Source organism: Ooceraea biroi, chromosome 12 (assembly GCF_003672135.1).
Source record: "Ooceraea biroi isolate clonal line C1 chromosome 12, Obir_v5.4, whole genome shotgun sequence".
Lineage (NCBI taxonomy): Eukaryota > Metazoa > Arthropoda > Insecta > Hymenoptera > Formicidae > Ooceraea > Ooceraea biroi.
The window spans coordinates 4,950,146-4,965,670 of NC_039517.1; the positions used below are offsets into that span (position 1 = coordinate 4,950,146).

The window sequence follows — 15,525 nt, forward strand, 5'->3', positions numbered from 1 at the left end:
TTACAGTGGATCACGAAATGGCTGTGAAAGAAAAGAGTAACACCGTACCATGTGACGTGTAAAGTCACGCACGAGGATTATGTCTAATCCTAATTAGACATAATCCCCTCAGAAAAGTTTCTCTTTCTTTTTTTTGCTTGTTTTGTTGGATTTAGGTTAGCTGCATCTCTATGTTTGAGCTAACGATGAGTAATTGTAAGTAGAGTGTGATAATATATTACAGATGCAGCAATATATTTCTGTTGGAGTTGTGTTAATCTCATATTCACATAATTCACATATGCCATTTTTGTAAATCTATATATAATCTTAACAACTCATAAGTGAATTTTACAACACGAATTATAAACAATGTAACTTAAATATTATCAGAACACATCTTCACCCTGTTCTTGTAAAATGTAAATCGCTGATCTTGAAAATAAAAAAAAGAAGTGGAATTCGGGGTCGGATACAAAAATCATAGCATGCGAGTAAGCTGTTCATTATAACTCGCATATCGCTGTATTTTTTTTACAATGAACATTTTTAATCGCCGTGTCATAAATCATCCGCGATGCTCTTTTACGGCCGTGCGTGCTGTCAGCATTTAATGTGATTTACGAACGCTTAAACGTTCGGTATTACAGTTTGCAAAATTAGTTCTGTCGCGGTGCGATGCTCCTTGGGATCAACAAATCGTTTATTTAGTTCCAAGACGTCATTAGGTACGCGATTTCTGGCGATGGCGGTCGTCAAGCAGGTTCGCTGATAGTAATCACGAGTTTTCAAGGCGATCAAGTGTTTACTTGACGCATCTAAATCAGTTTTTTATTTATTAGAGACAACTTTCTCCCCGAATTGATTTGAAAAGATGAAAAGATTATTTTTATAACTACTATTTTCGGACAGAAAGCTGTATGCAAACTGGTTATGCGCGCTTTTTAGATGCATCTGATGATATAGACATTATATCACGGCCGTAATGTTATGAATTTATGTGACATTTATATTGCGTTTGAGTTCTAAGAGCCGGATATTATCGCCAAGTGAGTGACACGAGCGAGATGTGCGGTTCCGTCTAAATCCTAAAAGTTGGTGCCGTCTATCATCGCCGTCTATCATGCTTGACAGACTGCAGCACGAATTGCAAAATATCTTCCCGAACGATCAACACGCTAGACTGAAAGCTTGGCTTCTTATTTGCTAAAATGTTATATCTCCATCTCGAACGCGTGTCAAGTAAGCTAGACATAGAAATTTATTTAAATAATTGTTTGAATAATCTTCAGCTGACATTATCCTTAGCGTTTATGGACGTGCGCGCTTTTCTGTGTGTGTGTGTGTATGCATCTGCGTGAATATTAGATTAGATGATAAAGATATATTAACAATTTTATCTTTAAAAAAATATTAAAAAGTTTCTTTCTTTTTGAAAAGAGTTTTCCTTTGTTTAGCATGAAAGGATGGATTATAGTATAATATAAGATTATAGTATAATATATAATATTTATGAGCTCTTGTTCGACTTTCTTTCCAACAGAAACACATTGTTCATATTATTATGTTTTATTCTATTATATAATTTAAGGTGCATGTGAAGAAAATTTTCTTTTTTTATATGAGCAAGATGTAAGCCGTATTAGCCACGTTCGTGCACGACATTATCATTCAAATAATTGTGTAAAATGAGACTAGAAATTCGAAATGAAATTCGCTGTGCTCGCAAATTAGAGGATGGAAATGAGAGAATGGAGATACGAGTACAAACAGAAGATAGAAATATGCAAGAAAAATGTTAAATATATATATACATATATGTATATAAAATGCACTACCACATGCATAAGAGCAGCTAGCAGAAGGTGGAGGCGGTAGGCGTGACGATGATGGAAATAATCTCAAGTAACACTTGCAGCGCCTCGACCCGATAGTGCAAAATCTAATGTGCCACCGCATTTTCTTGGGTATTAGCTTTTTACATGAAAGCCACTGACGCTGCAACGTCGATAAAAGGTGCAATGCACCTTGTTCTAGCATCCCCAGATGTCCAAAACAAAATCTTTACATAGATATAAACATTATCATCATCATCATCCTTTTCTCTTTTATGTAGAATATAGAGTTTCGACGAAGTAATGCTATTGGACTTTATTATCAACAAGAGCTCTCTCTCTCTCTCTCTCTCTCTGATTCCATTCCATGTCTTGCGGCCATTCTCTAATCATGTCCTTTTTATGATAAAAGTCATCATCGCTAAGTCCATCCGGTAATTGCTTCCTCTGGTTTCTATAATATTGTTTATTTAAGTCTGGTTATTAGCCCACATCCGCCGAGTGATGGGGCTGTCACCTCAGAGCAGACCAGGCACTTGCTTTCAATCTTGGTATTAGGTTATGAGGATATCATTTCCTACACTCCTTAGGAGTACTATGGTTATCCCGGTACCAATACCCGGTCATGCATGAATGGCTTTTTATTGATCGAAATTTAATTCCCTATTTTTTTATTCCTTATGTCCTATTCCTTATCTCTCTTATTGTGTCCGAGTTCTAAGACGCGTCCTACCCCTAGGTAATATACACAGGATTAAAAAGTCGCCACAGAGCCTGGACGCACCGTGTAAATAAAATATAAAAATTCCACTTCTTTGTTATATATCTTCACTATTCTTTTGCCCGACCCTTGTGTTTCGTTGTTTCTGAGCTGCGGCAACGTGTTGTCCCCAACATTGCATCTGAAAATATAACACGATGATACTCCCAAGATGTTTTCAGCTTGCGAGGCGTTTTAGACGCCTGGGAACGCTGTAACGAGGTGCGACACGCCTTTTGTCGACGTCGCCGCGTCGGTAGCTTTCCATGCAAAATAGCGAAAGCACGTAGGAAAATACGGTGGCACATTGGATTTCGCGTTTGCTACCGGGTCGAGACGCTGCAACAGTGTTACTTGAGATTATTTCTGTCATCGTTTCGCCGTCGCGCCTGCCACCCCCGTCTTCTGCCAGTCGCTCTTACGCGCATGCCACGCGTTTATCGTAAATATCATCCAACATAGGATCGTGAACCTTTTGGACATGGCGACGCCGAAGAACACGCAGATACTTATCGACAACACGCAACCGGTAGCGTATATTTGAACGAATTTCCGTTCTCCTGAAAGACGTAAGTGTTCAGAATAATTATGTACACGGAAATGATAAGGAAGTTTTCTTAAATATATCGGCGCTCGTAAACTGGAAAAGTATCATATTTGGTTCAAACGTACTTGATTACAATATTTGAAAAGATTACAATTAAAATTAAATAAAATTAAACAATTTACAATTAGAACATTATGAAAAATCTTTATATTTTTTTGACCATTAGTTACCATATTGGGAGTCTATTTGAAAATGTAAGAAACTGGCTTGACTGTTTGTGAAAGTATGGGCAACTATATAGTTTATTTAAGTTGGTTTGTTATTACTATTTGTTATTACTCCTATGACTAATTATGGTATTACCTTTCAGCAAAACGTTTCTCGTATACGGTATACATATTTGCAATTAAGAAATTAAATTATGAAATTAGAAAATACCATGCAAGATTATATACAGTTATTATATCATGGTATATAATCATTACATTATGGTAACGAGATATGGAGATCAAGATAACGGAGATTTTTTCAGAGGCTTTGTTGAAAAAGACCGTTCTCACCTCTTAACTGAATTATTTTATCAAAATCGCAAAAGTGAAAGATAGTATAGATGCGGATAGAGACATTACACACAAGTCTGGAAAGGCAATATAAATATCTTATTAGATATAATATAATATTATATAATATATTCAATATATATATCTTTCCATTTATTTTCCGTTTTACCTAAAAAACCTTTAATCAATTGAAAAACATGCAATCAAATTATCTTTGATTTGCAATATTTTCATCCATTTGTTTGTTCGACCCAATGGCGCGTTCGATGCATCGGGAAAAGCGAGTAGCTCGATGGCAAGAAGAAATACGTCGCATGAGAATGTCTGAAATCGACATCCGGCATAGATCGTAACCGCAACCCGTAATTATGGTGAAGGCGCGTCATGATTGCACCCGCGCGCTCGCGCGCGCGACTTGCGGAAGTCGGGCAGGAACGCGAGACGGAATCGCGCGTTCGTGTCCGAGTAATTATAGTCCACCCGATAGGAAAATTATGAAAGAGCGAGAGCGCGGTCGTTCACGCCACGCGCTCGCGACATCTGTAATCTCGCTTCGATATCATATCTCGCTACATCCGGACGTGATGATCGCACCCCCAATTTTCTAATTAGATCGCTGCATCCATAGTGGTTGATCGTGTTTAAATGTATTAAACATTTCTTTAATCTCTTTTTTTAGCCTTCTTCAACGTTCAATTTCTGTCTTAATTTGTTGGATGTCGAATAATTTTGGATAATTTAAGCACATGTGTTGAAGTTAATTTTCTTTTTCAGTATTGAATTCTCTGAATCATTAATGTTTTTACTAATTGTTTTACTAATAATATTATATTTATATATAAAAGAATTTTTCAAATATTTTTGTTCCAGTATCGAAAGAATCAAATGTGAACTAGTGAAAATATCAGATCTCGTCGCAAACGTTATAATCTGCACGTACGTATATTTGAAATAAATTCAGATTTAATATCTTTACATATCGAATTTTTCGGAAACATTTTCAATAAATTCAATATGTAGAGATATTAAATATAAATAACATTGAAATTATAAAATTACTTCCAATTTGCGAGGAGCATAGTTTACAAAACGCTTTAATTTACATTTATTTAACAGTTACTTTCATGTTCAGGTAAGTAGGCAGTTTTTAAGTGCGCCACCATCGATGCGAAATTACATAATACGCTGGACAAGTTGCGGAAAGCAATGCTGCGCGTGTACGATTCACGGTGATCGTCCAGGGCGTAATAGCTGCAGAAAATATAAATTTACCGTAAGAGTAACGTGGCGTTCCGCGCCGGCGATCGTGCGGCAACTGCGTGCCCGGTGCAACGGATATGCGTAGGTGCGACGTACGTCTATTCCGTGTCGTCGCGACTCGGAAACTTCGTCGCGCGTTAATGTGGACGAGATTTTGGCACGGCGCCAGAGCTCATCTCCTGCTGATTAAAACAGCCAAATTCCTGACACCGCGCTCAGATCCTAATTTTTCCGCCGCGGTACAGTTAATACTGTATAATTTTATCGCTACGATGTTTTGTATTTGTTATCTTTTCGATGGAAGCTTTGCATAAAATCCCTAGCACTACGACCCCATTTTAGAGTACCTAGAATTATTCGACTTTTTTCTTGTTTCAGCTCCCAGAAACACGAACGGATCCTGCAGATGTTACTCGTTTCTAACAGGACATGAACACAACACAACTTTCTGGCATTCATTTTATGTCCATCTTATATTTCTAATAAAACGTTAAATGCAGATTCCAATTGGCGAATACCAAGTTGCAATTCTAACTAATTACAAAGTCGCCTGCGCTCTCTTTGACGCAACAAATAACACGAGATGGAAGAAAAGGGGCAAGCGTTACCAGTGAAATGCCACGATTACCGCTTTCGTTGGTATCGTATATCAGCGAACGACGCGCGTTGGAAACAATTTCGAACAGAACGCACGCTTTTAGCGAGAAATAGACGCGGTCAGTGGTGGATACCACTCTCTGGCTCCATGCTTTCCAGCCGCAGGAATTCGTAAATGTTTCAGCTATACGCTAAAATAAAGCCGGGGGCCGAGAGTGCGTCAGCACTCGGAGCGAGCCTCGCCCACTGAATCATCGAGTTTTATGCGTGAAATCGAGTTATCGTCGCTATCGGAATAACACTTTGCAACGGTCGATCCACTAATATTAGATTACCCGATCTTGTTTCCCTCAAATAGACACCGAGCTTGTAGATCGAGATTTTATAATGCTGATAAGGATATTGGCGGGAATGACATTAGCGTCGCGCGTAAAGTCGCCACGAGCCATATTAAGCTCGCAATCGATAAGAATCATCCGCTACGCCGGTATTCTTGAAAAACAATGTTTATATGATGACATCATGAGCATAATTTTGTTGCCACGTATATTTATACTCGTCGCATGAGCGCGTGCATTTTTCGCAGCTCGAAAATTCGCGCCGGTATTTTTGGTTCGATGATATAATCCACAATTATATCCCAGGCTGGTGCAATATTTCAACATCCTTTCGTTGCTGCTTGTAAGTTTGGGTAAAGCCGTTACGCGTGGAAGATTAATGATCATAATATACGATCGAATCAAGGATCTTTAAAAAGATTTCCGACATAAAATCTTGAAAAATGTTTGCAAGCTACAAGAAATAAATATTTTAAAAATGTATAAAATATACATATGATATAAACTCAACGCGATATAAGAGTATAATATAAAATGAGAAAGATATAAAAGTTATCTGCACATAATGATAATAATAATAAAACTTGCATTTAATTGACGAATCAGAATAAAATGGCGATGCTGTCGATAAAAATCCGGTTATTCGGATTCAACATGGGTTACATTACATTCCGCTTAAAATATCAAATAAATCATATCATTATAAATTATATTATATCTTTTGGCAAGCGATGTAGCAATAAATAAATAGCAATAAATCGTTGCAACGTACGTTACTCTTCAGTGATTTTTTTCGATAAATATTTTGCGATAAATGTGATGTTATTAAGTACATGTAATTTTATTCGTGTCGCGCGCGCGCGTTATGCCACCTCTCCCTCCTACTGTTGTAATTTATGGACTTTTGTCCTAGTTTGGACACAATGCCGAACGCTTTGTTCTTCGTCGCCATTTTGAAACGTCTGCAGTTTACTTTCTCTTTCTTCCTTTATGTGACCCTTCCCTCCACTTGTTTCTTTCTTTTTATCTCGATAAATAAATGTTATTATACCTGACTTGACATTTCCGTTAAAATGCGTCTCGCAAACGGCTTTTTGATGCGCCATACGCAGAATCTCGGATTTCACGTGTGTTGTAACGCGAAGCGTATTCTTGTTCAAACATCGACCGAACGTAGCCGATAATTTCATTTCACAAACTTGTTCATAAACGTCACATTTAGCTTGATTCACATAAGCAATCGCGTAAACGACGCAGTTATTTTTTCTTACCTTCTTTCCTAGGGTCGTTGAAAAGACATTAAATTCACGTTCAAGAAAAAACTGGAGAATATATTTCGCAGTTCAAGGAGACCTTTTATTTGGAACCTTCTCCGCGATCACGGTACACAAGTTTCGCAGCGAGCGTCAGCCAATGGGAGCGCGGGATGTGCGAGCGCGCGTGCGCCACCTGGGACGCGTTCGCTCAGCACGTCGGGAGAGTCGCTGATGTTCGATGCGTGTACAGTAGCGCTGTTTATTTACCTCGTCACTGGTACCTCCGATTAATTGATCGCGAATTCGCGCATATCCGCCGAGAGTGTCTCGAAATCGACGCGACGCATCGTGTTCCTCGTCGTGGGATCCCGAGGGGGAGGGGTCAGTTTACGCTCGACACTGTCGGGTGTGATAACACAGACTCACGTGAAATCGTCGAGGAATCCACTGTACATGCGTACACTGTGCGTGCGTCGTTATTGCGGACGTCGCGCGATCGTACCGTCGTCGTCGTCGTCATCGCCGTAACCATCGAGCTCCGCGGAGCGTTCTAACCTATCCGCTGCGTATCTGCGTGACATCGCCAGCTCGTAGCCGCGCGCGTATCGCCTCGGATTCGCAACGGCGCGGCTATCGATGTGATGATCTGGCACGATTCCGTGCTGTCGCTGATGACAACCCGCAGCGAGACCACGAGCATGGCCGAGGAAGACGACGTGTTGCCGGCGCGCCTGCGGAGGCTCGAGATTGATCGTCGCTCGACCAGCTGCCCGCAGTAAGTTCGCGCTCGTCCCTGCGTCGTTCGGCGGGTCTTGGAACCGCGCTGCTGATGCTGCAGCGCCGAAAAACGGCCGAGCACCCGTCGCTGCGAAACGTTTCGCGAAAACGGCGCCTGTGTTTATACTCGTGACCATCGGACGCGACGAGCGCCCCGAGCAATGCGCGTCGCAGTTCTTGCAACTTCGGAGATTTTTGACGAGACCGCCTTCGTCGATTTCCTTCCCTTCTCGCTTTCCTCCCTTTTCGATCCTTTTCCTCCATCCGTTTTGCGTCCAGCCTCGATCGTGTGACGAAATGGCCCTCGCCGACGTCTCGATGTGCTCGCGACACATGTGTGTTGTTTGTGACTGTGACGCGAAAGTGAGGTGAACGGTTCGATAATTGTTGCTCGATAATTTGCGATTCCGTGCGAAAATCCGTCGAGCAAAATTTTCTTTTGCTGTCAGAGCGACAGCAACACACGTTCGTGTCTCTTGTATCTCGATTGGCAGAGATTCGCATATTAATGAGTGAAGTTGTTACGTTTTTTATCTTGTGAAGTCAGGCAACGCGTCGCAAATTAATTGCTACTCAGTCGATAAACGTCGGTCTTGGAGATGTCAAGGTGATGACGAAATTGGTCTTTTTCGGCGCAAAAGATTTCTCAAGATACATTGTTGCTTGATGCTGCACTGGCAGTACTAAGTGTAGCAATACAACGCAATGTATGACGCAATCGAAGTCGGCAACACGTGTGCGTTGTTGCACGCGTTTGTATCTCTGTCAAGTATTTGTGTCGCAAAGTGTAGACCCTGGTGGAGATGACACTGATGGACGGGGATTGGATGTAGACGACAAAGTGACAATCAGTCCTCTAACTTTTTTTATAAATCTTTGCTTCTGTTGACTAATCGATTAATGGAAACAGCTATGTATTCTTTGTAATCACTGACACGAATCACTGGATCAAACATTTGGTCCAGAAGGTGAAGACATTAGACACTAGACACTCGAATGCAACAAGGAAACAAGTAGCAATTTTTTAACAGTCAAAATATATAATCTGGAGACTTCTTGGCGATAATCAACAATTGAAAAGAGTCACAGGCTTACGATTGCACCTTGTCGCTCAATTTGTATCAGATGTCAGCTTGAAAATTCTACCAAAAAGCAACACGAATGCTTGACCTACTTACATACATCGTCGTTCTTCGTAATCGCGGTCAAGGACTGCCAAAGCGACAGAGCAATTGCGACATATCACACACGCGTTTCACTTGTCGAAAATTGTCAGCAACATGCCAGATCTTCGATAGAATCGATGGGAAATCCAGTTCGATTCTGTCGAGGCAATACGCTTCCGTAAATCTTTAATTAACGCTTCTAATGTACTCACATGGCGCAACGTGTATTCTTACGAGATGACGTTTCGTTTTTTTCAGTATCGCAACGACAGACAAATCGAAACCGAATCTATTCAGGATATTCGGCGCAAGCTCCGACAGCAGCTGCTTATTCCGGAGAAGATCCGTGCCCAATAGGCCTACCATGTTCTCGCTCAATTCGAGGGGCATCAAGAGTACAACGAACTTCAAGCCGTCTAAGAACGAGAGAGCGGTCGAGAAGACCAAGCGCAGCGTCCTTAGAGAGGCTATTCTAAAGTTAAGCGCGCCCAGCACCGGCGGCCTTAGTGATAGCTCGGTGGACACGTTGTTCAGCAGCACGTGTAAGCTCAGTATTTCCAGTAAAAGTCCCAAGATGCTCGATCACAAGTCGGTCATGAAGGATCTCAAGGCGCTAAAGATTGGCAGGGACTGCAGGCATGCTAAGGACGACACTAGCATCCAGGACGACGACCTCGAGGCGGCCGGTACGTTTCAGCGCGCTCGCAGTAACACGATGCCGAACCTGAAGAGAGGTCCGGGTCCCGGTGGCGGTGCGGAGCAACGGACGGCAACAGGCAGTAGCGGACAGTCGGACGCGAGCGGAGGTATGACGGGGCAACAGCAAACGTCCAGCTCGCCGAACACTTGTTCGATACAGGCACGGATATCGCCACCGTCCTCGAGCGACGTGACAATCGGCGAACTCGCCGGCTACTTCGAGGAGTTTGTCCATATTCCAAAGAAGATGTCGCACATGGCGGAGATGATGTACACTTAATGATAATTGTAAAGTATCGAGTACGAGTCGCGGATATACATACATCCATACACCGGACATGCAGAGATCTTTCTTCGTACACAGCTGTCCCAGGCTGTGTATATATATATACATACAGGGTGTTTCCTAAGTAAGTAGACAAACTGAAGGAGGATATTCCTTGGCTTATTTTAAGAAGAAAAGGTCATATAAACATATGTCCTAAACTGCTTTGTTTTCCAAAAAAAGTACATCACTGTTTTCGTTCACTTTTCGGATAGCGTGCTTTTGCAGTACGAGTCAACAAATTTCAACAGATCTCAGAAATCGCATAATAGATGGATGTGAAAGAATACGTAACACTCCAGGTATTTTTGAGCGTGTACGTTAATCAATGGAAAGGAGAGTTGAGGCGTGTATCATGGCTGCAGGTGGACATTTTTCAGCAGTTACTGTGATGTTATTATTTTTCTCTTTAGTTACTATTTTCTTTTTCGTTATAATTTTTCTTTTTGGTTACTATTGTTTTTCATTTGTTTCATTTGCAATAACACAAACTGTTCTATAATAAACGAAAAGTGAACGAAAACAGTGATGTACTTTTTTTTGGAAAACAAAGCAGTTTAGGACATATGTTTATATGACTTTTTCTTCTTAAAATAAGCCAAGGAATATCCTCCTTCAGTTTGTCTACTTACTTAGGAAACACCCTGTGTATATATATATATATATATATATATATATATATATATACTTTCCTTTCCGCAACGGTAACGTGTATCTGTTTGTTATGTGCCTAATTTAATTCGCTAAATTATTTTTTGGTATTATGTGAAAAGAACGGACATTGGCAATAGGGGGATGTGGAAGTTCTTTCCTCGAAAGTGGTAGTCTTGAAATTATTGAATTAATTCACACGAACGTACGGGAATGTAGTAACGAGGTCGATAATGTATTTTTCCTTCTGTATTTCTTTCTTCTCCTTCTTTTTTATCGTCTGTTTCAGCGTCTGTCTGGTTTCCGTAGTGTATAAAAGGGAAAATGGAATATCTGTATTTAAAAGAACTTTTGTATTACGAGAAGAGTAATTGGTTTTAGAATAAATCGCATGAATTGAAAATTGCGTTAAAGTATATTTTCATGTTCATTCGAGCGTTAGAACGCACCCTTTTGTGGGTGCGTTTATACATCTTTGTGTATTATCATTGACATAAGAATGTATGGACGGAGCACATACTGCGAACTTAGGCAAGGGAGGATTACTGATAAATCAAGCGATTTCGTTCTCGATATCGTTTGGGTCCAGCATATCGAGTCTCTAACTTTTAATGACAATATCGTTATCGTTACGTGTCGTTGCGCAACAACGACACGTCAAGGCATGAGTGTAATGCAATATTGTAACTGATTTAACAAAAGCTCTTTTATTTAATAATGTAGTTACAATTTTCATCAATTGATGTATTTATTAATAATAATATATGCGATATATTTTATAGATATTTCGATAAATTATTTTTAAATTATCAGTAAATTATGCGTTATGTCTATAAGAATATGTGCTTCACGCTTTAGTTAGATGTCACTGCGAAGCCGAACACATCCGTCGAAATTACACGACGTGCCAGTACTCTCCCCTCGCCACTAAACTTGGCTTCCCCTCATAAAAGGCTCCGTTTATATATTCTTATGTCAATGGTATATTATATCATGTGGTAATAATATAAGAGGATATGAACTGGATATTTTTTAAATTTCCATAGACAGGTCTCTATGTTATCGACATCTTAGGACGCAGGAGTGCTTTCGTAATATATAAGCTTGTTTAAATAATATAAGTGTTAATAATACATGTTTATTTATTCAGAAATTTATATGACAAATGTACAAATATTTTTGTACACAATTCTAATTATTGCTATCAATTTAATTGCCTGATTGCAGCGTAATCTTGCCTTATTCTTCAGGTGAAACAATTTATCAACAAAAACTAATTTCTCAGTCGAGCATTTTCACTCTTTCCATTTTTCGATAACTGTTTCCCTCGATAACAGATGTATTAGCGTACCGATTTAGGAGCAGAGAGAATCCGTACTTACGCGGGGGATTAGTCACCCCCGACTAGTGTCTGCGTGCGGCTCCAGATGACGCTAAGGGTAGCTCGTGGCGTGGCGCGTCAAGGAACGCATGCCGGAGCACGCGCGTGCCACGGTCACGCGTGCACTCTCCCTAGGACAGTCGGCGACCAGTCAGCAACGGATCGGCGGAGGGAGAAGACAGGGTGGTAGGGAGCAGTGGAGGGAGGCTGGTTTTGACTGCCTTGGCAGGCTGGCTGGCGAAGTAGCGAGGGTTTTACCGTGCCGCGCAGCCACACCGGCCACTGCGACGGCCGCGGCAGCGGAGCGGGCGCGCTTGTTCCTCCCTTGTTCATACGTTTGCTTCTGCGCGCTATCCTGGACGGCATCGCGATGTGAGGACACGCGGAGAAACGCGACAATCCTTGCCGACGATCGCATATAATCGGATCGCGGGATCCGGCGCGCGAAGCGACGAGTCGCGATTAATTGCCAACAGGGGTGAGTCGATAGCTCGCGCTCTATAGGGGAAGAGGAAGAGGGAGATAGTAGGGCGGAAGAGGAAGCTAGAGGGAGAGAGAGAGAAAGAGAGAACGTACGGAAGGCTCACGTGACACGCAAGGGGTGCGAACTGTCTGACAGTCTACGTTGAGCGTCTACTACCACTTGCCGTAGTCGGTTGTTGTGACTGTGACAGCGACGGCAGCGGTGGCGGTGGCGGCGGCGGCGACGGTGGTGGTTAGTGGAAGTGATCGCGGCGGTGGTGACAGCGAGGATCACGAGGCTCGACCAAGGGTAGTGGCGGTGCTGTTGTCCGGAGAGTAGCACTGCGCTCTTGCCATCAGCGCCGGAAGGGTAGGAAAGTGGCCCTCGAGGTTACGAGGCCAGAGGAGAAAGTGGGTGTTGCCGGAGCAGCGGTGGCGGTGGCGGTGGCAACGACGACGACGGCGGGAGAAACGCCCGGGTCCTGCGGGACGTCGCCGGAAGTCCGGGGTGCTTCTCGTGACAAGGAGGCAAAGCGGGAGGAAAACACGACCGGAAGGATGCTGGTCGGTTGTCGATCCTGGTGTCGATGTTGTCAGCTCGTTGCTGGCCTCGTTCTCATCGACGACCTCGTGCCTCGTAAGTAACGTGTGTCGAGTGTTCCCTTCCGCTTCCACGGTTGTGCAATGCATGTCGTACGCTTCCTCGTCATCGTGTACACGTACATGGGTCACATGTACGCGAACCTACAAGTTCACCCCGCAAATGAATCATCCAACAGCGTACTTTCAGTACGGAATTATCCTCTTAAAAGTACTTAGGCAGGGAAGAGGAAGGGGAGGAGTTTTGATGTCTGCGTGACATCATTCTTGAAACGTTTACGTTTCCTTCATAATAGTTGTTTCCTCCACGTCGTTCGCTCTCGTGCGACGAGATCGTTTTGGACATTATGTCCCGGATCTTTTCGCGTTTCCTGAACGATATTGTTCGCCGATGTAATGAAAAAGCGCACTTGCGCAGCCTTGCGCTTGAAACCGCGGGGAAATAGAGGTCGGATGCAAATTATTGTACGTCGAGCATGAACGGGGGGAGGCAGTACGCGCCGGGCACGGTAATTGGGGCGAGGGGACGCCTGCGACGACGGGCACGCTCGGCGCGGGTGCGAGAGGGTCGGTCGCGGTAGGATATTGCCATCTCTCGTTTCCCTCGTGATTTCTCTCCCTCGCGCGCACCCCTCCGTCCCTCCTCCTTTCCCGTCAGCAATTCTCCGCCATCCGCAATCTCATCCCTTTGTCTCCTTCTCTCTCTCCCCTTTTCCTCTCCCTGTCATCTTTTCGCTCTCTTGCTTGCTTTCCAGTAAACCCGAATCGTCGGTGCGTGAAGCTTCTTCCTTGTACGAGTATAGCGAAGAGTTCCACTAGTCAGCGACGAGGAAAGGGGTCATTGTGCATGATGCGTATGCACGCGTCCTTTGCTCCTTCTGCACCCTCCTTCGCGTAACCCCTTGGTCGTCATACGCGAATATCGGGAGTAATATTCGAGGCTCGTCGACCCCTCGAGAGTCTTTCTCCTCTTTTATCATCTCCCTCTTTCGTCCCTGCCTCTACGTATGCGCTGGCCTCGATTAGTCATCGTTTAAGAGAGCTGTTATCGGATTATTCTCTTCTCTCTTTCTTTTGCTTTTCTCCTTTTTCCCCTGAGATTTTTCTGTCGATTTTTCTTCCTCTCATTTTCAGAAGGATGGAAGACCAACTATGTCATCGTGTGATGTCCCATCCTGAATTACGGCTTTTTAAAATTGATCCCTCCCCTCTCTCCCCGTTCGCCTTTTCGCTCTCTCTCTTGCTGTTATACAGCAAGAGCAGTCACTATTTCCGACAGAGTCGTTTTCTCTACGCGCGCACGTGGTTCGCTAAATTTCAGTTTGTTTAAACCACGGACCACCACGCGCGCGGACCGATTCAATCAACTTTCCTCTAACGCTTCATTCTCGACAGTACGTTTAGCGTTACCCCGGTTACACTCGTACCTACTCCTACGCATTGTCTTGGAAATGGGAGAGGTTTTACTCGTTATAAATCTGATATTTCCGTCACCACCTTCGATCGCTCCGCAAGACAAGAATAACTGCGAATCTGGATCATTACTCCCTGACATTTCCAACGTCTCGCTGTACCGAATTTGCTCTCCTCCTTCCCTTCGTCTGAAAGAGCTTGAAAGGGATTGAAAAGTTCGATTTCTGTCCGCCTTCTTTCATCTTGCTGCTCTTTTATTTTTTTTTCTTTTTTTAGGGAAGGGAGAAAATCTGCCTTGCTTCGATCGCGCCATCAGTGAGTCTAGACTCGTCTATAGGATTTCTGCTACGTCGGTTTTACACGAGCCGGAAAAGTATGTCCCGCGAAATTGCTCATGACCACGGCATGGAAGGCGTCTAGTATGCTCGTTTCATAATTTAGCAAGGTTACGGCAGCTGCCGACACGGTCGGTCCCGGTAAAACCACCGGTGTGTGGTTAAGGCCTGTAAGAAATGATCGATCATGCGATTCAACGATGCAACCGCGAGAGGCACGAGCATAAGATAATATCCTACTCTCGATGCTTCGCTTATCAATAATCTCCTTCTCGCGTGCGTGCCGCTACGATAATCGAAACCGATTGTACGGCTGCGGCATTCCGAGTACTTAATAAAATATGTAGACACAGCCTATGCTGGCATAACTATTTATGCCAACAAGAACAAGTTCTTAACGTAGAATTACGTAGGAGCTGTAGATGCTGCTTGCAAATCGGGTGCTGCAATAACTTTTTATTTCAATTGTGAGAATAACTGTATAATGTATTTGTTAATATACCTATTTAAGATTTATGCACTTTTGGAGTATATGTTTTAAAGTCTAATTTGAATTCAGAATGATTATCCGATGAAAACATTTT

At 42.8% G+C, this 15,525-nt stretch overlaps 2 protein-coding genes across 4 annotated transcripts in view; both read left to right on the forward strand.

The window, feature by feature from the left end:
- The first annotated feature begins 7,735 nt into the window (after positions 1-7,735).
- On the forward strand, positions 7,736-10,109 carry LOC105276613 (oxidative stress-responsive serine-rich protein 1). The gene is made up of 2 exons (XM_011334389.3): positions 7,736-7,907; positions 9,334-10,109. The coding sequence occupies exons 1-2, from the start codon at positions 7,774-7,776 to the stop codon at positions 10,052-10,054; spliced, it is 855 nt and encodes a 284-aa protein (XP_011332691.1). The 5' UTR covers positions 7,736-7,773; the 3' UTR covers positions 10,055-10,109.
- A 605-nt stretch (positions 10,110-10,714) lies between these two features.
- The window catches only part of LOC105277768, a 39,978-nt gene continuing 35,167 nt past the window's right edge, over positions 10,715-15,525 (forward strand). For all 3 annotated transcript variants that reach the window (XM_011336375.3, XM_011336379.3, XM_011336378.3), the window contains exon 1: positions 10,715-13,230. The gene's annotated coding sequence lies outside the window, so the exon portion shown is untranslated. The remainder of the gene's footprint in view (positions 13,231-15,525) is intronic.